This window comes from Perognathus longimembris, chromosome 11 (assembly GCF_023159225.1).
Source record: "Perognathus longimembris pacificus isolate PPM17 chromosome 11, ASM2315922v1, whole genome shotgun sequence".
In the NCBI taxonomy this organism is placed as follows: domain Eukaryota; kingdom Metazoa; phylum Chordata; class Mammalia; order Rodentia; family Heteromyidae; genus Perognathus; species Perognathus longimembris.
The window spans coordinates 49,992,283-50,018,097 of NC_063171.1; the positions used below are offsets into that span (position 1 = coordinate 49,992,283).

General features: G+C 36.7%; 1 protein-coding gene across 13 annotated transcripts in view; it reads left to right on the top strand.

Annotated features, from left to right (window-relative positions):
- Positions 1–25,815, top strand: part of Esrrg (estrogen related receptor gamma) — a 589,495-nt gene that overhangs the window by 520,255 nt on the left and 43,425 nt on the right. For all 13 annotated transcript variants that reach the window (XM_048356654.1, XM_048356650.1, XM_048356657.1 and 10 more), the window contains 2 exons: positions 8,003–8,113; positions 11,406–11,567. In XM_048356654.1, the coding sequence (XP_048212611.1) occupies positions 8,003–8,113; positions 11,406–11,567 (273 nt within the window). The remainder of the gene's footprint in view (positions 1–8,002; positions 8,114–11,405; positions 11,568–25,815) is intronic.

A 25,815-nucleotide genomic window follows, 5' to 3' on the forward strand; every position in this document is an offset into this window, starting at 1 on the left:
ACAAAAGGAAGAAACCAAAAAACTCATAGACCCTGTTAAAGATTTTGTTTTTTATTTCAAACTTCTATTACATTTCTATTTTAGCTGCCATCCAGATTATAATTGTAGTGCATGAACTTTGGACCCTGCCAATAGAGCTTCACATTGTGGAGGTGGGGCAGAGGAATGAAAAAAGAAAGAACTTCCTTGGAGGTTTTTTTTTTTTTTTTTTTTTTCCCTATGCACACAAGTTCACAAATGTGGGGCCAGGAATGAGGCTTAGTGGTAGAGTGCTTGCCTCACATGCATGAAGCCCTGGGTTCGATTCCTCAGTACCACATACGCAAAAAAGCTGGAAGTGGTGCTGTGGCTCAAGTGGTAGAATGCTAGCCCTAAGCCAAACAAGCTCAGGGACAGTGCCCAGGCCCTGGGTTCAAGCCCAAAGACTGAAAAAGAAATTTTAAAAAAGATCTTTACAGATATACTTTGATGGCAACTTGAATCTAACAAGAAGAGAAGCCTTTGTAATTTGCTATGCAAGCCTTACATGTTTAATAGTCCAGATAGCTATCTGGAGACCAGAAAGACTTCCCCTGCTAATTGTTAATTCATCTGTAGAGCAAGGAAGCTTTCATGTGAGTCATGACTTTTATCTCTTGTACTTACTGAGGGTATGTGTATGTGTGTGTTTAAAACAAAGATAATGGATATGCATTTTTCTCCCAGTGTGTTTTTTTTTCTCATATCAGCAGACATTATACTATTTTGACAAATAGCTAAGTACTTTCTAAATCTTTTGAATAGTAGTCATAACATTACAAAGTAAGTAAAGGTAATCATTGGCCAGGGCTGTTTAGTGGGAATTTGACCATCCCCTTCAGAAGTATAAAACCCATCTCTGAGGTGTATGGAAGTTGCCTACCTTTAAGGCTCCACCAAAAGTCATACAACAGGGCTGGGAATGTGGCTTCGTGGTAGAGGGCTTGCCTAGCATGCATGAAGCCCTGGGTTTGATTCCTCAGTATCACATAAACAGAGAAAGCCAGAAGTGGTGCTGTGGCTTATGTGGTAGAGTGTTAGCCTTGAGGATAAGAAGGTCAGGGACAGTGCCCTGAGTGTAAGCCTCAGGACTCACCAAAAAAAAAAAAAAAAAAAAAAGAAAGAAAGAAAGAAAGAAAAGCATGCAACAAAATGGTGAGATAAAGGACAAAGGGCGGATCAATGGATTGATACTCACAAGACATTATGTTGAGAATGAACTTTACAACTTGGAGGAGGGGTAGAGGGAGGGAAAGTGGGAGGAAAATGAGAAAGGTGACAATGTTTGACAAGAAATGAACTCACTACCTAATGTATGTGGTTCTAACCACTCTGTACATCATGTTGACAATTAAATTAAATTTAAATAAAGGCATCTTGCCTAACTTGCGGTGTTATTTAAGGAAGGAACTAGAAGTAAAGAAATACCTTCTGGACTGAGACATTGAATCTTTATCATTATTATTATCATTATTAATTTATCAAGGTACTAGGGTTTGATCTCAGGGTCTCAGGGTGTGGGCACTGTCCCTTAGCTTTAGTACTCAAGGCTAACACTTGTGCCCCTTCCAGCTTTTTGGTTTTCAGATGGAGATAAGAAGATTAGAGTCTCAAGGACTCCCTCCCTCCCCCCCCTTGCCACCCCCCCCCCTTTTTGGATTGCTTTCCTCAGATCTTAGCCTCCCGATTAGCTAGGAGTACAGGTGTGAGCCTAGATGTGAACCTTTTTAGTCCAGCACAACTGAATAGAATATGCAAAAATCACTAACATTGCAACTGCACAGGTATACAGCTTTCCTCTCTCTAGTCCATCCTTCTGTATAAGTATGCATGTTCCCTCTAGCTAGTTCATCTTTCTGCAGGCTTTGTGTATATCCTGCTATCATGATGCATCTATGGTTCACTTCAACTACCATTTCTTTTTACCTTCCTGTGCATCCATGCTCCTGAACAATTCCTCTTCTCCGTACCTGGTTCTAGCATTCTTATCTATAAACGTGGATTAATAATATCAGCAGCCTCATAGGAGTGCGATGAGGATAAAGTATGGGAAATGGATGTAAATCAGTTAACACATTGCCTTGCCTATATTATAACCCTCATTAACCAAGTTCCACTAGTAATGGCCTTGTATTTTCATTTATTCCAAGATCATGCACAGATCAGCTTATTCAAGTCCCATCAAGGGCAGTGCTTATTAGGGGGACCAAAGCACAAGGAGGTAAAAGACTGTGGAAACAGAAAAAAGGACTGGAATCCTAAAGCTATGCTCAGTGAAATTGAGGTTCTATTTTGAGAAGTAGTGGTTAGAGAAAACATCTAGGGGTTGGTTTGTTTTCATTGTCTTATATGATCCTCAAGAATTTAATATGGTTAGGTTCTCCCTGGGGCATACATGGGAATGTACAAATCATTTCCACTCATTGTGTTATAGAGAAGCCTGTAAATATGCACAACTGCTCTGAATATCATCCTGAAGGAGACTTCCCCTCCTCCCACCAATACTGCCACTCAAATCCCACTGCTGCGTCTGATGCTCTTCCTCCCGCTGTATGTGTCTCTTTTCCTGTAGCTTCTCAAAGGGCTTTCCTCTATCCTCAGTTTAGGATGATTGCCAGTGAAATCTCCAGGCAAATTTAAGATGTTGTTATACCTACTTCTCTTCCTAAAGGGGAGGAAGGAAGTACTTGGGGGCAGCAAAGAGACCTACAACATCAAGGAGACAGGAATGTATTGGGGTCCCCAATTCTTTATCTTATTGTTTCAGAGTTTTCCCTTTTCCCTGTCACTGTTACCCACCCTCAATTATCATACATCCATGTTTGATGCATTTGTTTAACGCAACTGCTTACTTTGCATCCAGGAATCAGGTTTTCAAACGTTTTTGATTTTAATAGGACTGTTGGTGTCTTTCTTAATTATTTCAGTGGTCTGTGTAATAAATGTCTTTTCAGCAAATTTTTGTTTGGGAGCAACATAATGAATGTATTTTATCCTTAAATTAGGGAAGTAGAGTAAGATATCCTTATATAAGTCTCTGAAGGGGATTTTTGTTGTTGTTTTACTATTATCCTATGACTTAGGGCTATTAAAAATGTGAAAAATACTTTTGACTTTGGACGGCATAATTTAAAAATTTGCACTTAGGCATAAAATGTAGGCTTGAAATTAGCTGACCTAACAAGACCTTGAGCTGAACTCTTTGATTTCTATTGGTGTTTATTTGGCTCACAGCACAATTTTTCCTCCTTGTCCTACTCTTGCTTTCTCAATTTCGTAAATTTTGACAGCATAGAAGATTTGTAATTCCCTTGTGGCAGTGTAGGCACATGCAGTATTTGGAGATGAAGCAATGTGAAACATTCTGTTAGATAGGTAATGCCAACTATTAAAATCATGTATTTTTTTTAAAAAGATAATGGCAGTCTTCACCCGAATAGAAAAGACAATTACTGTAATTAACTTTAAATCCTATCAAGCTTTAGATATTGTGTAAATCTCATTTTTTGGGGGGGGGAATCTTATCTTTAAACCTTTTTAAAGTGGTTAACCATAGTAATCCAAGAAAAAAATGTTTATATGGCTCAACGGTAGAATGCTGAACTAGCATGGGTCAAGATCTTGGATTTGGTCCCTAATATGGGGAGTGAGGAAGGTGTGTGATTACAAAATGTGAACTAAAACATCATTTGTCATCTTCACTCAGAATATTTGAATTGGACTGATGTTTGCTCATTCTAAGCTAGACTTCCCATTTGAGAAACTTAAGGAAAGTATTTTTAATTGAAAATTGTGTTGAGGGGCTGGGAATATGGCCTAGTGGTAGAGTGCTTGCCTCGCATACAAAAAGTCCTGGGTTCGATTCCTCAGCACCACATATATAGAAAAAGCCAGAAGTGGCGCTGTAGCTCAGGTGGTAGAGTGCTAGCCTTGAACATAAAGAAGCCAGGGACAGTGCTCAGGCCCCAAGTCCAAGTCCCAGGACTGACAAAAAAAAAATTGTTTGAGATGGTCCTACTATGTTGTTCAGATTTGTCTCAAGCTCCTCAAATAAGCCTCGTGGCCCAGCTTCTCAAATCGCACCTGTAATCCAATGCCTGGTTTATTTATTTATCTTTAAAACCATTTTCAATTGTTCCTGTATCACTTCAAAAATACTCATATATCTAAATAATATTATTGGTGATAGGAATGAGCAGTAAATAAAATGAGATAACATATTTCTATAGATTATTCAGATATCAAGTGCCATCATTTACTTAGCTTACATCCTTTAAATTATATTACTACTCCATCATATTGAAAATCTGTCTACTGAGTTGAGATGGCAAACATTGTCGCATTCTATTTAATTTTCAATAAATGATCACAGGGAAAAATGTTTTTCAATAAAATCATACAGCATTATTTTCACACAATAGCATCATCCCTATTTTTACTTGGCATTTTAAGGTGTATAAATATATTAAATATGATCTGTATGATGCCTGTAATATAATTTTATTGGATCATATAGGAAAACATCAGGGAGACTATTCTGTCTATATCTATCTCAGGTTTGGGAAAAGCAAATAGGTTAAGACTCATCAAAGTTTACAGAGCTAGTGATTGAGAGTCAGGCAGGGAACTGAGCCATTCTATCATACAAATATATATTTTATTTTTCTGACATATTGGCTCTTATGATCAGTACTGGAGTGTGAACTCAGGGCCTCTCTTCTACTGTGCAGCACTCTAACACTTAGTTATGTCCCCAAACCTTTAACATATCCTTCACAGAATATTCCAGATCATAGCATGACATTATTTAAACTAAACATTTGTAGAAAAGCCAGGCACTGGTGGCTCATGCCTGTAATCCTAGCTACTCAGGAGGCTGAGATCTGAGGATTGTGGTTTGAAGCCAGTCCTAGCAGGAAAGTCCATATGGCTCGTATCTCTAATTAGCTACTCAGAAAAAGCAAGAAGTGCCACTGTAGCTCAAGTGGTAGAGTGCTAGCCTTGAACACAAAGAGTCTCAGGGACAGTGCCTAGGCCTAGAGTTCAATCCTTAGGACCAGAAAAGCAAAAACAAAACCCCCACCACCAACAACAAAAAACATAGAAAGTAAACTTTCTTCACAAAATCCATTATTTCATATAATAAATAAACTTCATGGCAATTTGTAGATCAATAATTATCCTTTCTTTGATGTATTTTAGGCTAAAAATTTAGGCTGTAGATGCTAACATCCTTTGTCATTATTTTACTTATAGTAATTTTAAAATATTTTATCATGATTATTTTCATTATCTTTTCCTTTCTCTCTGACTCATCATGTGTGTGTGTGTGTGTGTGTGTGTGTGTGTGTGTGTGTGTGTGTGTTTGCACTGATCTTGGGGCTTGAACTCGGGGACTGAGTGCTGTCTCTGAGCTTTTTCTTCTCAAGGTTAACGAACACTACCATTTGATCCACAGCTCCACATTCAGCTTTTTGGTAGTTAATTAAAGATAAGAGTCTCATGGTCTTTCCTGACTGGGATTGTTTCAAACCTTAGTTCTCAGATCTCAGCCTTTTGAGTAGCTAGGACTATAAGTGTGAGCCATGAGTACCTGGCTTTTATTCCTTGATATTTTATGGATGTATATTTCTATTTAACTCAACCTATGATTTTGTATGCAGTCCTACTAACTAAAAATCACAGATTAAGTCTATGTCAACGTAGATAACAATATAAAATCTTCATATAGTATCTGATTTATAGTTTTTAATGTAAACTCCTATACTTTTATCTTTCCTTTGAAATTTACTGTTAATTTCTATGATACTACCAAATAGTAAAAAGTATACTTCCTCAACTATACACAATTTGTTTACCATTTAGTGAAAATTATAAGAAATACTTTTCCTAATGTGATTTTGATATTCTATTACAGTTTCATTTCTCACATGGTGTTTGAATTGCTTTGAGTTTTTAACATTTTTCATTTATTTTTTTCTGGGATAACCTTTAAAATAATTATGTTGAAAATGTACACCTTAAAGATATTCGTTCAATTTTCTTTGGTCATTTAAAAAATAATATTTTTTTAAGAAGGGGAGGCTGGTACTGTGGCTTGAATTCATGGCCTCACAGTTTTGCTTGGCTTTTTCACTCAAGTCTGGTGCTCTACCCTTTGAACTATACCTCTACTCCAGCTCTTTTCTGATTAATTAGAGATAGACAGATTGATACCTATTTGTCTGTCTACCTACCTTCCTACATACCCACCTCTTTGTTTATCATAATCTGTCTGTGTATCACTTATCTATCTTTAATGTGTCTTTCCATACAGCTCATGTACTAGAATTTGCCATTCTCCTGCTTCAATCCCTGAGTGCTGAGAGTACAGACATGCACCACCAAGCCTGTCTTGGATTTCAATACTTGTTTGTTTAATCTAAATAGTTATTCTTGGAATGATCTCTTCTGCTTTGATCTCTGATGTGTCAATATGACAGTTCTGGGTTTCCTTAGAACTAAATGTTTGTGTGTTCCACTAAAATACAATTGACTCTTAAAATTGTATTATTAAGATGGTATAAAAATTATGTTTACTTTTGTATCTTGAATTTCTAAAAATATATACTTGGTTAACAAATTTACCTCAGGGATTTATATTGAAGTACATCAGTCTTACCAAACCTTTGCACAGAACTGAGATAAGCCATGCCTAATGTATTTTACCTTGCATTAATAAAATACTCTACAAAACAGCATTCCTTAGTCTGTGAAATGTTGCATTTACTATATATCTCTCACACAGAGTTTCACAATGTGCATTTGCATATTAGTATACCAAAGAGGCTTTACAATAAAAATAATAATACCGGTGATGGACTTAAACCAAATCTATTTTCTAAACAGTTTGTGAAATGCCCAAATGTAGTATATTGGGTAATTGAGTTTATTAATGGAAAATGTTACACTGTTATATCAGTTATTGATATGTTAGTATTGTAGTATCCCCCAGTACTACAAAACAAGTATCTTCTTACTTTTTATTTTTTAATAGAATTTAGAGGGTCCTACCTAAATTTTAAAACTCTCAGTTGGAAGCTAGATAATCAATAAAACTCTTTTCAACCATTCCCTCACATAAGTGAAAAACTTCAGTACATTTGGTATTTAATATAAAATGAGATATTTGAAAGATATTTCTTTCCCATTTACTTTTTATTCTTAATCTCTAAATGCATTGCATTTATTACATTTCTTTTCAATGTGAGTCTATTTCCCCCCCCCCCGCCCCCACCCCTTTCAACTTCACCCTTAACTTCTCCCTGTTTTCTGGCAGTTCCTTCAAAACCATGGCCTTCAGAAGCCCATGTTTGTGTTTAGTCAACCCAGTTTACTCTCTGTGTTTCCACATATGACAGCAAATAAAAATGCGTGTCAAATTGTAAACTGTACTTCTCCTGTGAGAAATAGTGACATTTCAATATGGAACAGTCCTTGAGTCTCACAAGACAAAATCTTGTATAGAGTAATTCCATCCTCCATCATGCTCTTTATTCTATTCAGTTCCACACACTGCAAGCGAGTTCTCTTGAGACCCAGAGGAAGGCTGAGTAGTTATGGGTTTCAATTCTATTGCACTGAGCTTTCAGGATCAGCTAAGGAAAAAGGTTAACTATAGCCTTAGTGTGAGAAACTATACTACCACCGAAAAGCAAATTATTTCTCTGTACTCATTTTTGTGTAAATCTGCCTTTTTTGATGTATAAATGGTGACTTGGATGACTTTGTCAAAAGTGTCTTTCGGGTTTGTTTACCACCGGTAGATGTGATTTCCCAAATATTGATGCTTTCCATTAACCACTGCTATTTTTACATTCTCCAGTACCCCTGGACCATTCTGTATTTTACATCTGTTTCGAGAATACTCCAGCATATCAATATATTTGATTGCTTGCAAAGATACCTATCAAAATAGTAAGCCAGTGCCTGTGTTTGCCCACAGGGGTGCGTCTTGACAGAGTACGTGGAGGTCGGCAGAAGTACAAACGCAGAATAGATGCAGAGAACAGCCCTTACCTGAACCCTCAGCTGGTTCAGCCAGCCAAAAAGCCATGTAAGTACAGCAGATGTGTCTGGCTTGCCAGAACACAGACTCCGCCCAGTTGGCTTTCTGTACATACACCAATGTTGGCACACACACTCTCTGAGGAGACTTCTTTTTGTTGGAGAACAGTTGGGAATAGAGATTCCAAAGGATCGTCTGTGAGGTGTAAAGGCAACTCAACTAATTGCCTTTGATTTTTTAAGAATGTCTCTGATTTCTCTCTCCTCTACCATTTGCATTTCTCATCATTTTTGGAGGCATAAGCGTATTAATGCATTGCTTATATAGTGTGGATTTTACATTTACTGGTTATCTTTATTTGCAGAGGTACATAAAATGGATCAGACGGTGGTTATTAGTTCATTGGAGCTGTTTGTTTCAGATTTCACAAGAAAGTGATTTTTGTAGTTTTCACTAACTATATGAGTTTGGCTGCTCAACCTCCCAATGAAAATACATTAGGGGCTTCATTAATTTTGGAGGTTAACACAGAAGCTAGCAATAAATTAAAACAAGAATGAACCCTACTAAAAATAAGCATAAGTTGGCAGTTCAGTTCCCTCTCAGATACCATAGGTACTGATACCAGCTTCCAGTTTTCCAAAGATCGACTGCAACCTTGCTAAAATACAACTATCCTTCTCCTTGGCATTAGCCAAAAGGAGCCCACCTCTAATTCTGATTGTCCAGTAGGGGTCACTGCTGTGCCCCATCCCTGTGAGCATATGGAAATCTGTTAAATAAATAAAGCAGACACTGCACTGTAAATGAAAGGACATTTTAGCTGTGTCAAAGGAAAAACAACCAGTTTTACATAAAATTAAAGCTTAAGTGAACATATGGCATAGTTTCCTCTTGCCTTTCCAAAAAACATTATGTTGATTATACCTTCAATTGTCCAATCTGGCATCTCCTCCTCAGCCTGCATAAGCTGTTTGGAATTCTGCAAATACAATCTAGGGCTGCATTAAGCAGATTTTGCACATTATAATAAAAAAACTTTCTGATAATACAATAAAATGCAATAAGCACTAATGCTTAATTTCATTAGAGGTTTAGTTTTCCTCAACTCAGTCATATACAGACTGCCCATTTTTCATTTATTTTATGCAAACATTGACTACAACCATTGATAATTTCCTCCATGGGAAAAAAAAAATGAACGCCGGTCCATTTGTAAGTCAACTTGATAGAGGAATATCTATCCTTTTCTGTATAAACCTGAAAAATTGGGAAGTGACTTGTCAAGTACCTTTAAGAAGATTACAGCAATTTCAGCGAGCTCCATTTGTCTGAGATAAAGAAGACTCCTAATAAATCATTACTCATTATCTAAAGGCCTCTGTGTTAATTTTCCTTAGTCCATCCAATTAGTGTGTTTTTGTAACAAACATTTATAAAACTTAATTTTCAGATCCTGTCAGATAAGTGTCAAGAGACCGTACATGGGGTTTTTCTGAAAGGTGGCTGGGGAGATTTCTGTACCCTGACTGATTATTTGTATACTACAAAGGCCCAGGAATGAGAATCGGGTTCTATTGATTCTAATTAGTCAAACATTAAATAAGATTTACCTAGAAACAGTGCTGCTGGCTATTCCATTTTCTGAGCTATGGGGATTTCTAAGCTTCTGCCGAATTTCTCAGACCCCTCAAGTCAAGTATCCACTGATGGGTAAAACAGGATACATTTTCCCTGTGCTTAAAAGAAGAGTCCTAATGTCCTTTGATTTCAATTCTGTACATTTTCCTCTTGCATTTCCCCCCCTCCCCCGCCTCGCCCAATCCTGTCTAGTGGTGCTGATAGGTTTTTGTTTTATTGTCAAAACAGTGAAAGTTAAAACTTTTCCAAGCATAACTAGAAGTGTAAGCATTGATTCTGTAGTATACACAAGAAACACACCCCTTTCTTTACAGATCCTGCAAAATCTACACAGAAGCTATGTAGTCTTTTAAAAATTATTTAGAAGCTATATTATTTTTAGTATTTTTTTCTAAACTAATATAGTATCTAATGACTATTTCCTGTCAAGTCATCATATTCCATTGAAGAATCATTGAATATCACAGCAATGACTAGTTATCTGTTAACAGTTTGAAAAAAAGTACAATTCATAGGCTATGTTAATAAACTTCACACACATATCACTAGTTTTAACTTGGGTAAGTCTCAATGTTTACTTATTGGAAAACTAAAAACAAATAGAATACAATATTTAATTCTGATACCATGAACTGTTGTCATATTGGATAAAAGAAAATTCTAAACTTACAGCAAAAGAATAAATACATAGTCCAGGAAAGAAACACAAAGATCCCTGGCATATAGAACATTGTACTATGTGGGTTTATTCTCCACTTAGAAGAAAGCATAACATGTAAAGCTTTGTATAGAGATTGAAAATCAAGCCAACAAGGAAAACCATTTTGGTAGCTGGGCTTTACAACCCTTCCATAAAACTCTCACATGCCCCTGAGCAGTGAAACACATTTGATGTGATGCTCTCCGTTTGTCTCTAGTGCTTATTTTATGAAGGATTTTTAAAACATTTATCACAAATTTCAGACAGATAAATCTAAACCAGAGAATGAACTAAGGACAACAGATGCCACAAGAGGATTAAAGAATTAGGTGCTCAGAAGGGGAGATACTATAGCACATAAGTAGGAGTATTTTTATGAGATTGGCTATATTTGGAATGTTGGGTGGAGGTGTGGGGAGGCAGGGAAAACAAAGAAATTCCTATTTAATGCATCCCACAGAGATAAAGTTATATAGTTAGTAATTCACCCAGACAGAAGGGCTCTGACCTTTGCTCTTTCAGGAGTTAAGACAATTAATGGCTTTCATACTCATTACGTGTGTGGGCATCTTTGCCTTCCCAGGATAGTCTAGTTCTATGGTTTACTATGGGTTTTGTTTTAAAACTGCTGTGTATTGTTTCATTAGCTTCCCCAAATCTGACTTAAGAATGGAAGGTCCAATCTAGATAGCATCCAAACAACAACCAAAAACAAAAACAAAAATAAAAAACCCAGTGCAGGGCAGGGCATTGTTTCATTCCAGCCAAAGCAGAGCAATTAAAGAAGAAAGGAATGCCTTCCAAGCGGGCTGCAGTGCTTGGATTTCTGATCTGATTCTTCCCCCCTGAAAACTGTTTAACACCATAAATGGGATTGCTTGAGTTTATTATTGGATATTTAATTATTACTTAAAAAATAAAAACAAAGTGCTGTAGGGTTTGTGCAAGAGAAGCATAATGCTTGTAGTGATCTTGAATTGTTCTGGTCTGATCCTGCAGATAACAAGATTGTCTCACATTTGTTGGTGGCTGAACCGGAAAAGATCTATGCCATGCCTGATCCTACTGTCCCAGACAGTGACATCAAGGCCCTCACTACACTGTGTGACTTAGCCGACCGAGAGTTGGTGGTTATCATTGGATGGGCGAAGCATATTCCAGGTATAGTTTCTGTAAAGCAAAACAACAAAAAAGGTTTCAGTGAATTTCTTGAGTTACGTAGGTAGATTTAGGCAGATTCAAATATACCTATAAGATTGCTTAAAAACCTTGACATTTTAAAAAAATCATGCTTAATTCTGAGTTTTGCCAATCTTAATGTAATCATGAACATTTACATATCTATAGAACTTTGAGTTTGGGTTAATTATATTTTATATATGAAGGTATTAGTGCATACAAGAAATTAAAAAGATTTTTTTTTTTTTTTTTTTTGCCAGTGCTGGGCTTGGACTCAGGGCCTGAGCACTGTCCCTGGCTTCTTTTTGCTCAAGGCTAGCACTCTGCCACTTGAGCCACAGCGCCACTTCTGGCCATTTTCTATATATGGGGTGCTGGGGAATTGAAGCCAGGGCTTCATCTATACAAGGCAAGCACTCTTGCCACTAGGCCATATTCCCAGCCCAAAAGAATTTTTTTAATTTGCTTCTTACTTTTAAAAATTTTTAAATTTTCTTGAGAAAAAATTCTATTTTTTTCTTGTAATTTTAAGTGTTTTTATTGTGAGCAGTAGACTTAAGATACCTTTTTGCCTTTGTAGGAATTTCTCTTTTTTTTGTTTATTGGTCTGATTATAATGAATTGCTCCTCATATTTATTTATATATGTGCTTTGGTTTGCAATTAGATATTTACTATGCATTTATGAAATCATATACAAACTATTTTAAAAAGGTAAACTTAAACTGAGATGGTAGATTTTCTCATGTGGTAATGTAGACTTAGTATTTCAAAAACAATCTATTCTTTCTTGACAATAAACATATGCCTGGTCATGAGTTTCGAGAATTTTGGTATTCCACTTGAATTAGTTTTCATTTATTTGGACTTTGATCTTCAAATACTTTCTAAACAAGTTTTGAGTGATGAGCAGTATTTTTCTGGTACAGTTAACTTACTTCTGTCTCCTTAAACTAGTTTGTCTTTATGCTTTGAATGCTACAGTAATTTCTTTAATCAAATTGATGGAAGTCCCTTTCCCAGCCCACACTGAAACCAATTTATTGGTCATGATACGCCAGCTATGTTGCTAACAGTCGTAACGAACTGTCAGGCGATATCGCAGTGGAGCTAATTTGAAGTCATTAGGTGTGCAGCGTTCAAGCGACAATTTGTTTCAGTGGTTAGGAACACAGCTGACATTTCTGAATGGCTTTGTTCCGTGCAGTTCTAGATGAGGCCAAGCAAATTGTAAACTAATTTAAACATCACTCTGTATTATACCAGCTACTTTGTCTTACACTGCTTGCTAATAAAGCACCCCAAATTAAGTCAAAACTAGTTAAATAGGTGAGCTTGAGTGTATTCTTTAGGAAATATCCTCACAGGGTTAGTGCATCTCAAGGAAGAATGGGAACTGGATCATGTACATGGGTGATATTACATCTGGATGAATAATCAGAGCTATGTGAGTTAGACAAAAAGGTATTCATCTAAAAGATGTTATGATTTTTGGGAGCTATGTCTGTGGGGATGTCTAGAATTTGTGCTTGAAAACAATGTCAGGAAAGGGTTTAAATTTAGAGAGAAGAAAACGAGTATCTGTTACACTATCCAAAACAGTTCACTAACTAGTCTAACATATGTATATATTATATACATATGTATACGTGGCATCTATATACATGTACATAGCAGCATATGCCACTTTGATGGTTTTGTATACATGCATAAAACATGTAAACACAATATATATACAAATATATATTGACTATATACTATATAATGACTATGTATTAATTTATAATATATAAGTATATAGTCATATAATGACTACATATATTTACATATATATTAATTATTCTAACACAGCGTTTCAGTCTAGGCACCACTGACACAGGGGAATCCCCAATTGTGTGTCTTATACATTATAAGAAGCTGTTTAACAACTTCCTTGGCTTCTACCCACTAGATGCCAGTAGCACCCCTAACAAATGAAAATGTCCTTAGACAGTACATATATTTGTGTATATATATATATATATACGTATATATATATATATTTGAACAAAGCTAGGTAATAGTAACTGTGGAACTGTGGCTCATACCAGTAATCCTAGATACTCAGGAGGCTGAGATTGGAGGATTATGATTCAGAGCCATCCAGGGTAGACAAGTCTATATGAGATTCTATTTCCAATTAACCAGGAAAGATGTCAGACTGGATGTATGGCTCAAATGATAGTGCAGTAGCCATAAGCAAAATCAAGTCAGAGCACAAGTCACCGAGTTGAAGCAATTAGCAACAACAAAAATCATATATATATACATAATACATATTTATTTGTGTATATTTACATACATGTATATACATATACGTGTATATGTGTATATGTGTATGCACATATATATTTGTGGACAAATTCTCAGATATACCCAGTGCCTTCAAAAAATATACAGAGCATATATAGAGCAATTTCTACTCTTGAAATTAAATTAAGACATTTCAGTTTCCCAATAAGTTATATTTGATTGAAGCATTTCAATATAAAACATTTTCATCATCATCATCATCATCATCATCATCATCATCATCACCATCCACATGTGTGTAAACATCTATGTCACCATAATTCCAAGCCATCCATTAATTCTATGAGCTTGGCTCAAATCTCCCTGATCAAAGGGATTTGTTAAGATAGTATTTTAATAACATCCAAACATGTCACAATGAAGATTTAGAAAAGTCAACAACTTCTTCTAAGCCTTGTTGTAAGGAAAAGTCAGTGATAAATTTGCAGTTCTGGCTGTGCATCCAAGTAGAAATGTTAGCTTACAAAGGGACTTGTCACAGTAACAGGACTCTGGTGACTTTTGTAAAGATGGTAACTTTAAATAACTATGAGTAAGACCGTTCGCAGTGGTGGAAACAATTGCTATACGATTATGTGCTCAGCCCTAAGCGGAGGCTTAGAATTGGTGGGGACTGACGTTATTCTCTCTCTATGGCAAATGCCAGAACCGGTCACAGTGGAGAGATGATTCACAGCTCTGATTTTCATGATGCCCAGAGGATATTTTAAATGATAGCAAGGAACGGCTTGGCTTTTCAGAAAGAGATTTGCAAAACAAGAATTAACTGCAATCCTTTATAAAGATTTTTTTGGGTTAATGTGTATACCATAGAATATTTTGGAGGGGTAGGAGGGAAAGTATGCTGGTTTAATGCCAGCATTTGTGGGCATCTGAGAATCACACAGAGCAGTGAGAAATGGGCGATAGGGAGGTAAAGGCACAGATATCAAGATTGAAGCCACATTTCTCTCTTAAATCAAAGTAAAAATCCTATTCTTGATACATGAGCCAGTTCTCATAAGTGGGGTCAGAGCCAGAATTAAAGTCACATCTGAACTAAAATTTCCTGTCTTAGTGCAAACTTCAAAACTCTTTGCTTTCCTAAAGCTTACATTAAAAGGACTCTAAAACCTAACCCTTTGCTGTCTGTGTGCTCTTCTTAGTTTGTGTAATCCCAGCACAGGCATTTCAGGTTTCACTTAAGATCAGCCTAGGAGCCATTCTGTCCGGCTCTGAAGGTGCTTTTTCCACACTAGATTCTGCTACATCAAAAGTAAAGAATTCAACAAAAGAAAATATTGAAGAAAAATGCCTGTGGAGTGGAGGATTTTTTTTTTTATCAGTAAATAGAATTAGTTGACTTACAATAATATATCACATAAATGGGAAAGTGTGTTTTTATGAAACATGACCATACTTTATCTATAGTCGAAAAAAAAAAATCTCTAGGGCTTTAGAAAATGCTTGACTTTAGTTGGAGGAGCATAAGGGTAAGAGAACAGATGATGGTGCCCTAATAGCCCTTTTTAAGAATGACAAGGCCCCACCATTAGCATCCTTTTATATCCTTGGAAATTGCTCATGCCTCGCTTTTCTGGTTCCTATCTGCCTGACTCTTTTTTATTTCTCTTTCAATTTCGTCTGCGCTCGGATAAGCGCATGCTAACACAATATGATTGAGCTGTAAAATGGAACGCTGTCGCCTCTAATCTCCTTTATGTAGATACGGAGTTCCTGCACACTCGACTTCATTCTTTCCCCATTGTTGGCCTTTTTTTTTGAGCATGGGCTGCAGAGTAATGGCAAATATCAGAGCTAGGTTTCACAGGGTGTGATAAGACGATTATCAGCCCAACAGTCAGATCTATTATTGTTCTTTGTGTTTGATTATAATAATATTATGTACTAGATCTGGGTTAACAAAATACAAAATGTGGTTGGTCAGAGGGTGCTTAAAAAATGCATAACCCATATTAGCTGACCTATATAAGTGGTTTAAATATATTTATGGATCTTTCCAGATAGCTTATTTTAAAAGATCAGAAAGATAGTACAACAATTAAAGGAATGACTGTAGGATTAAAAGCATTATTTCCTTTTTAATATGTCAAATTCCTAGGTTGCCATATTCTTAACATGCAGAACACATGCCCATTGCTCTAGTTTGGCAAACAGTTATGTTAAAATGTTGCCTAGTGTAATGGCATGGGGGAGGGGAAGGAAGGGAGGGAGGAAAAGAAGGGAGAGAGAAAGAGAGAGGGAGGAAGGGAGAGAGAACCCTATAATTTTCCTTATAACAAGAAAAGAAGATACCAAGTTCTAAAAGAAAACTACACTGGGCAGATAATAAAATAAACAGTCTTTTGGTGCTTTTAATGTCAGAAACATATCTAAAGTGGAAGAGCTAATATTTTTCATTTGTACTAAAATGATTTTCTTGTAAAAATAATTTAGTTAGGAAAATGTATACTAAAAACCATTCAGTGACTTGCCTGTTTAATGTTTTTCTCTATAGAGTTATTTAGAATTTTCTGCAGTGACAGAAATCTGTTTAGAATACGGATTAAATGATTTTTGTTTTATGGTATTAATTAATCGAAAAATACAAAATTGGATGTTTTTTGTTCATACTACTGTTTGAGATATACTAACTGCTTAAACCAATTTTATGTGGAACCCAATTTGAAAGATTAGGTTGCCCTTCAGCTACAGTTGTATGGAGTTTTTATTTTTAAATGCCTATTACTGAAGCTGGGCACCAGTGGCTCATGACTATAATTCTAGCTACTCAGAAAGCTGAGATCTGAGGATTGAAGCTTGAAGCCAGCACAGGCAGAAAAATCTGTGAGATTTCTATCTCCAATTAGCCAGCATGAAGCTGGAACTCGATGTGTAGCTCAAATGATAGGGTGTCAAAGAAAGTGTGAGTGCAAGCCATGGGGTTAGGAGTTCAAGCTCCAGTAGTGTTACACACATACATACAAATTTTATTATTAGGTGTTCGTTGGTAAAAATGCCCATTTTCAACTGGTAACACCATTTCATGATTAGGATGCATACTAAAGCACAAAATAACATGCCAAAATAATTACCACAAGATTGTTTCTATGTGTAATGTATGTGATTATGGTTTGATGTGTAGGAAGCAAGAACTGGTTGACAAACACCATATATGTCACATCTAATAGTTTATATATATGAAATTTGTGTTATTGAACCTTGATAAATATTCATTGATTAGTTGATTTAAAATGTATATAACACAAACTTGCATTGGTATTAAGAATCAACCTTCTATTCCATCTCATAGCAAAGTTTATATGTAACTTTAATTTCTACTTCACTTTGAATGAACTAAAGCATTCTAATTTCAGCCTATTTTCTCAAGATTAAGTTTTCTTTTGTTTAATTCTATTATATCTACTGTGAAGTAGTTGAGTCTTCTAGTTAAATGCAAGTAAGTTAAATATAAGACACAGAAGCTGAATAAATATGTGACCACTTAAATCATGAGTATTCAGCTATTAACAGTTTTGGGGCTTTGTATAATAAACTTTGTAAATTGTAAACCAATTTATAGATTAGAATGATTTTGAGAGTAAAATCGGAAAAAATAAGTTCAGTAATTTTTACAAGTTAATTATGCTAACCATTAATTATATTGTGAAAAGCAAATGAGAAAAAAAATACATCCAAAGTATATACCTGCATTTAATTAATTTGCAAATAAAGTATGATGTGATGTAGGTAAAGTATGACATAAATATAAAGCATTCCATGAGAATTTTTATTTCCAAAGTACTATACATATATCATTTCATTGGTGTACATATATTTATTTTTACTTTATTTACTCTTTATTGCTGTACATATATTTATTTTATTGCATATATTTTATTGCTGTACATTTTATTTACTGTACATATATCATTTTATTGTTTATCATTTTTGGAAGTCACAACTGTGTATAGTAATAGGAATCAGGAAGTGGTAACTAGGTTGTGAAAGAATTTTAGCTATCACCCAAAACTTCTTTTCTTCTCTCTCTCTCTCTCTCTCTCTCTCTCTCTCTTTCTCTCTCTCTCTCTTTTTAAAATCAGTTGTGGGGTTTGGATTCAAGGCCTGGACATTGTCTGTGAGCTCTTCATCTCAAGGCTAGTGCTCTACCACTTGAGCCACAGCACCATTTCTGGTTTTTGAGTGTGTAGTTGGAAATAAGAGTTTCACAGGGAGTTTTCTACTTGGGCTGGCTTCTAACTGTAGTCTTCAGATCTTAGGCTTCCAAGCAGCTAGGATTACAGGTATAAGCCATGGGCACCCAGCTTCCTTTATTTTACATAGCTAATTTTATTGGAAATGAAAAAGTAGACCAACAAAAACTTAGTGACCTTTTCCTGGCAGAGATCCAGTTCAAGAGACAAACCAAAGCCTGTTAAAGACGCTCACAATGAGGCATCCTCAGCTATTTAGTGCTGTGTATGGACTAATGCACTCTCTATCATACTGAATTTCCACCAGCTTTACTCCTGCTAGTTACTAGACAAAACACATTTGCCATCTCTCCATAGCTATGCTATTGTATCATTGGAAAGGAATAGTCATTTTTTAGTAATTGTTAAATATAAGTTAAATGTTTATGTATCTTTGCATGCCTAATACTATGCTAGGCACTATTGGACGATGTCCATGACAGCATCCTGAATCATTAGCTATATCTACATAAGTAAATATACCTATGGATGTACATATATTGATGGTAATCTGGGTTCACCACTGTGTGATATTCAGACTTGATATTCATCTTAGGTATGGAATTGAGCCTTCAATCTGAAATAGCTATAGTAGTCCTTTATTGCTTACAAAGCACTTTTACAAACTTTTGTTTGAAGGGCAGGTTTCTTCTTATTAGCCCTGCTTTGTAGATGACTAAACCTGAGAGCTGGGAGCTATGCATGATTCATACTGGAGAGAATGTTAGTCAGAGAGTCTGGGGGTTGTACGGAACTGAGATGGTTTTGCAAGTAGCATTTCTACATCTTTCTTCACAGTTCTCAGAACTTTCCCTGGGCTCTTGCCATTGTCCTCAATCACCTCCTATGTTCATTTTATAAAACATTTAAACAAAGGTAACATACCCAGCCTCCTTGTACATTTTGTCTGTACATTTACAACATGAAAGATGAAAGGGAAGGAGATTTTCTTACAATTGAAGGTATGCCATATTTTTCAATGAATGCAAACCAAGACCGTGGCTTGATAGTGTAACATAAACATTACTGATGATCAATTTTTTTATTAGAGTTCAAACACTTCGTTTGATTAAAAGTTTTTTTTAAATTTATTCATTAATTAAATTTTGTTGACAAGGTGTTGTGCAAAAGGGGTACAGTTGCATAATAGGGCAGTGTGTACATTTCTTGTGATATCTTACACCCTTGTTTTTCTTTCCCTTCGCTAGATCAGGTAGACATATATACAATACACAGTGTACCAAAAACATATACAGTAGCTACGTGGCATACTGATGATCAGTTGTAATGGCCAAGTCAACCACTCTTTGACTACTTGTGTAGCTCGTTGTTAAAATCCCTAAATGATGGGTTACACTGATCCAATGCTCCTGTTTCCCTAGCTATGCTCAGATTCACGGCATGTTGAATTTGATGGAAACTTACAGATGCACTGAAAAAGTGACTCATTCTAAAGACTTTCAATCACATCAAACACGTGATCTCTACTATATAGCATTAAGATAGTTTCTGCCAGCCTCTTCTTACATTTTTCCCATTGTTGCAAAAACATTTAATAAATTATGTGCCAGCCATGTGCATAGGACACACACACATAAATCCAGCTCTCAGCGTGGTGAGTGACTCAGAAAAATGGGCTTGCAGCTACACAGAGTGACAAGGTTATGACTGTCTTGTTCCAAGGAGGCCTGTGGCTATATGGAGTGAGCATGTGATGGGAGCCACAGAGACAGGCAAGAACCCATCCTAGAATACCCTGAACTTCAAGCTGGGATAACAAATTTCCAACTAATGGTAGAGAAACACCGTTATAATATTTAATTGAGACTGACCACATGGATTTTCATTTTCAAAAGATGAAAATCAGCTTAGAGAGAGAAACATAACTTACTACTTTGGAAAATAACCTTATATTCCTGGGTTTTGAGGATTTTCTCTTTGTCTTAGGTTCTAAAACACATTGTCAGTTGCAATCAGTCGCATGGTCATTGCTAAGCTCTTTCAGAAGCTTGAGACAAACTGAAGTCTGCCAAAGATGATGAGACAGACCATTGACCTCCTATAGACTAGCCTAGTCTCTGCCTCCTTTCCTGGTGTTCTTTTTAGTAGAGAAGATGTTGCCTCGAACTTCTAGGATCTTTTCAAATATACTTGATAAGTTGCAGAGAAAAAACTGTTTGGGTCTTGTGGGAAAATCGTTACCAAAAAGCTGGCATAATTAGTATAATCCACATATGCTCAAATGTTTGATTAAAATGTTTTCATCTCTAAACACCATGGAGAGAGGAATACAGAGCGAGAGGCAGGGAGGGCTTTGTTTATTCCCCCTGCTCTTTCCTGACCCTTTCCCCAACACTAGTGCCACTTCCCTTAGTGGCTGGTGGCACTTTTTCCCCTGCGTCCCCCTTTATCTGGCTCAGCCAATCTCCAAATGAATGCATGTCTATCCTGGACCTGGCTTTGACACTCTGGATATATTGATTAATAGTTGCCCTAAGCTCCTTTTAGCAAATCAAATTTTCACTTTTAGCAAGGATTTCGCCTCTGATTTATTCAGCAAAGTGAAATGCACTAAATTGACTTTGACATTCAGGGAAAATGGCTGAAAAACAAAGAGCAAAGGAAAGAGATATAAATTGTATGGCAGCTGTTGAGTTCAAACATCAGAGAAATAGTTTTCTACAGAATTCCTACTCATTGAAAAGTACGTTTACGCACAGAAAGATGTGATTTCTTTTAAAAAAAAGAAATTCTGAATTTTCTTTTGGGAGAAAAACTCAGTATTTCTTAGTTTATTAAAACATGTCATGTATGAACTTTGCTATAGTAAAATATTTTACTTGACATTTTCATACATACACTTAAGGCACTTTGGTCAGATCCATCCCTGCTATTATACTTTCTTGTCCATTCTTCTTCCTCTCTTTCTGCCTCCCTAGTCTTCCCTCTTTTGCTTTGATGACCTTGGTTATATTTTCTCCTGGATTCCTTAAATGAGAGAAAGCATGTGCTACTCATCTTTGTGAGGTTGATTTATTTGTATGTGGATATTTGTGTGTATACTTATTTGCATGTATACATATATTTGTATATAGATATATGTGTGCATTGTGTGGATGTGCATATATGTATATGTATGCCTACATATGTGCATATTTGTTCTAAAGAATGATGCTTTCTTATTACAATCAGGAGACTTTGAAATAACTTTGGAGCTTATATCTCAGTATAGAAAAGCCATGTGTCTTTGATCATCTGTGTGTTTTCCTCTAAGAATACCACCCTGGGTTGTGTTCCTTTTTGAGACTGAATCAGTTTGCCTCCTCTTTACTCCAAGGGTCAGTGGATAAGTAACCACCAAGTTTAGGAAACAAAAGTGTGGTTTTTGGTATGTGGAAAGAAGTGGTGTGGTGTGGTTGAAGAAAGATGGGAACAGGGCTGAGCTGAGCTTTCTGTGGGCCCTTGGGGGAGAAATTCAAGGCATGAGGAATATCAGGGAATTTATTTGTTATATATGGAGATATAATAGACTGTTGCATGACCTATGCCTAGGGATTTTCTGAGTAATAAGAGGAGCAAAGGAAGGGGAAAGCTGTAGCTGAGAATTCCTGTTCATTCCCTTCTTTCTTCGCTAGTATGAATTTTCCTTATTAATTGTAGACAGTATACATGCAGTACATATATGTATTATTAAAGTTCCACACCCTTTAACTATATATTTCTTATTATTCTCTTCCCTTTGTCTTTACAAAAACATCTATCAGTATTCATGGTTACTGAAATCCAATGACACTCACTATTCATCTCAATAATGCTTTAAAAATCAATTTCCTTTAATGCAGACTCGGTACTGAACTCAGGGCCATAAGCTTGGTAGTCAAGCCCTTCTTGTACCACTTCAGCCATTCTCTCTGTCCCAGATCACATAGTATCTTGATACTCTACCAGTGAGTCCTCATCACCATACTCACATGGGCTTGTTATTTCTCTAAAATGATACAGCTTCCCTAATGGAGGTGTGGCTCACATGGTAAGGTGATAGCTCTCAGCAAGAAAGCCAAAGGAGAACAGGAGGCTCTGAGTTCAAGCCCTGATATTACCATGCTCGTGCTTGCCGACACACATATACACACAAACACACACACTACGATGCATCTTCTTCCCCAATTCACCCCACTATTCTACCCTCGGAAATTACCTCAATTAGAAGAATTCAATAAAACTCTTTTAACCTGTCAAAATCACTTTGGTGGACGGAACTTTCTAAGCTGTTTGTTGTTTCACAGAGGAACACTACTCTTTGCTTTTATTTATAAGTACTTTGGTTTTCCTTAAAGAAGAAAGAATTTCCTTTTCCCAGATATAAATATAATTTCTTTGAAGTAGGAGTATACAATATTTACTTTTTTGAATTCATTTTTTGCCCAACGATTATTTTCCCTATAGCAAGAGTCATGATTAGTGTTCATGGCATGTAAACTGTAAACAAGGGCATTGTGTCATTTTTGGTTTGCACCTGGCTCTCGAATGGTACCATTCAATAGCATTTCATGTGATTTAAAAAGTGTTATTGTAGGGACCTGATGGCTCACACCTGTAATCCTAACTACATAGGAGGCTGAGATCTGAGGATTGCAGTTTGAAGCTAGCCCAGTGAGGAAAGTCCCCAAGAATCTTACCCCCAATGAACCAGCAAAATGCTGGAAGTAGAAGTATGGCTTAAGTGGTAGAGCACCAGACTTGAGTGAAGAAGCCAAGTAAGAGCTCAAGACCCTGAGTTCAAGCCCCAGTACCAACACACACACACACACACACACACACACACACACACACACACACACACACACACACCCCACGTATGATTGCATGCAATTTAGTCTAAGAGAAAAACTGAATGCATATATCCTTCCCCTTGGTAATCCTAAGAGCCACTGTCAGTTCAATTTAGTGAATCCAATCTCTATTAAGCCATAACTTTGCTTCTAATAAGGAAATTATATTGCCATCACCACAATCAGCATGAAGCCTTCCCCACAGTTTGTTAATTCTATATAATGAAGAAGAGAGAAAGGACCCATTTCTTCAACTGTATTTAGATTAAGCAAGCTGATAACTGAATGTGTAGGTCAGCATCAGAGAATCATCTGAGCCCAATTAAATACCATCACTTTAAAGGGGGGTGGGGCTGGTCCTGAAGAGCAGCTACCTCCTCTCTGTGTGGGAGAGACTTCACACCTGCTTAACCTACATTAGGAAAGGATTAATTACCTGAGGTGCTGGCCCCTCTACCAGTCAGCACGTTTGTGGCCAGGCACATGGTGGCCTGGGCTGCTGAGGGAGGGAAGTATGGGGAACAGCTGGGGGTTCCCAGACAGAATACCTCCAAACACAGTCAGCACTTCAAGAAAAGCAGAATCAAGCTTCTTATATCTTGCGATTTGACTGTGTCCAGGCAGAGGCCAATCTATGCCAGGATGTCTTGAGCACAAATGCTGTTCACTTGAAAGAGGAATTACACACCCACAGGCTGTTTCAACGGTCAGGCTTCTCAAATTAACCTCTATTTTGGTGGAAACAAAAACATGGAACAATTGGCTTAAGATCATTTACACTTATTTCTGTGACTACTGCTGTTTTGAAATAAAAATTTTTGAAAGCTTTTTAAAAAGGTACTTCCTATTAAGAAGCATGCCTAGCAGAAGCTATGAGACACCAGTTTTAAATATGTAGAAAAATATCAAAGCAAGATCTTTTACCCCCCAAAAATCAATTCTGAGGCGTTAAAAATGGAACAAACCTTAGAGATCATATATTAGAGCTCTGAATTTTAAGAAGAGGCACTATACTGTAGTGTACAGTGTTTAGTCTTTGAAGTTAGGGTCCCTGGTTGAAATTTGGGTATTATTTTATACCACCAACTCAGTTTACATACATGTAAAGCATATACGTATAATTATGTAAGCATAGTAATACCTTCTTCATAGGTTGTTAGGAAAATTCTATGAGGTAATATAAGCAAAGTACTGAGTACAATCTTGCATTTACTGTTTTATGTTGGCACTGCGGCATGAAGTCAGGGCCTGGGTATTATCTCTCAGCTTTTTTTCTGTCAAGACTGGTGCTCTACCACTTGAACCACAGCTTCACATCTGGCTTTTTGGTGGTGAATTATGGATAAGAATTTCATGGGCTCTCTTGTCTGGGCCAGCTTTGAACCTTGATCCACAGATCTCAGCTTCCTGAGTAACTAAGATTCCAGACATTAGCCACTGGCACCTGGGTTGCATGTGTTTTTAAATGTTCAATACATGTTAAATGTCATTACCTGAACACTGATTTGGGGTAAAGACACTTAGTATTAGGAAAGTTATAGAAGGCCACAAGCTAGTGAGAGATGAAGTTGGGACGAAACTGCATGTGTTTCAGCTCCAAGTTTGACACTAATGATAGTTAGCAATGTCACTAATGAGTTTTTGGACAAATACTGTAGAATTTTAGGCACAATAATAGAGAGTAGTGGGTCTGTGTTTTACACATTATATTACATGACAGAAAAGCCTATATCTATATCACGCATCTTGAAGATAGACTCATTGTAGTATTAACATTCTGGAAAGGTTATTTTGATGGATTAAGCAAGTTGTCTATGACAAATGTTAAGAAAGAAGCCAAGTTTTATTCTTTAACATAGCCTGCTGTATGGACTGGAAATGTTAGGTCAGGTCCTTTTTGGAAGGATTGTTAGTCTATGTATGTGCATTGGAATCCTTTCATCAGGGGACTAGAGAAGAGACAAATCTCTTCTTTGGGCTCCAGATTGGGAAACATGGACAATGACCCAAAGTGAGAATTACCACAGCTCTGCATACAAGGGCTAAGAAATCTAGATAATATGATAACACATTCTGAATTTGTAAGATGTGCCTATGTTTTTGTTTTTGTTTTTTGCCAGTCCTGGGGCTTGGACTCAGGGCCTGAGCACTGTCCCTGGCTTCTTTTTGCTCAAGGCTAGCACTCTGCCACTTGAGGCACAGCGCCACTTCTGGCCATTTTCTGTATATGTGGTGCTGGGGAATCGAACCCAGGGCCTCACGTATATGAGGCAGGCACTCTTGCCACTAGGCCATATCCCCAGCCCTGTGCCTATGTTTTTATCGTTATTATAAAGTTGAGGTACAGAGGGGTTGCAGATACATAAGTCAGGTAAAGAGAACATTTCAGACAATGTCATCCCTTCCCTCTTTGTATGCCAGTTTTTCCCTTCAAGATGTGCCTATTCTGTGAAGCATTTTTTATCATGACTGTCAGCACTGATGCTGTCTTTGAAGCAACAATCTCTATCTCATTTGGTTAAAATTAGCTTGTGAATAAATCCATTGGTTTTAATTTGCTGGGCAGTTCTCTGACCAACTGCACACAATGAAAGAAGGTCTTCACATGTCTGTATTGACCATGCAATTTTAACTCAAACTGCAAAGGCAATTCTATATAGCGACATAGAATTATTTATTGTTTATTTGACTCTGTCCATGCTGTATTGGCAAAGTTGAAGGCTTGAGTTTGGGAGGTTCCTGGAGATTGTACCCAGGTCACTGAGGATGCTTAGCATGCATTCTATTCCAGACCTTGACTAAATTATGGGTGCAT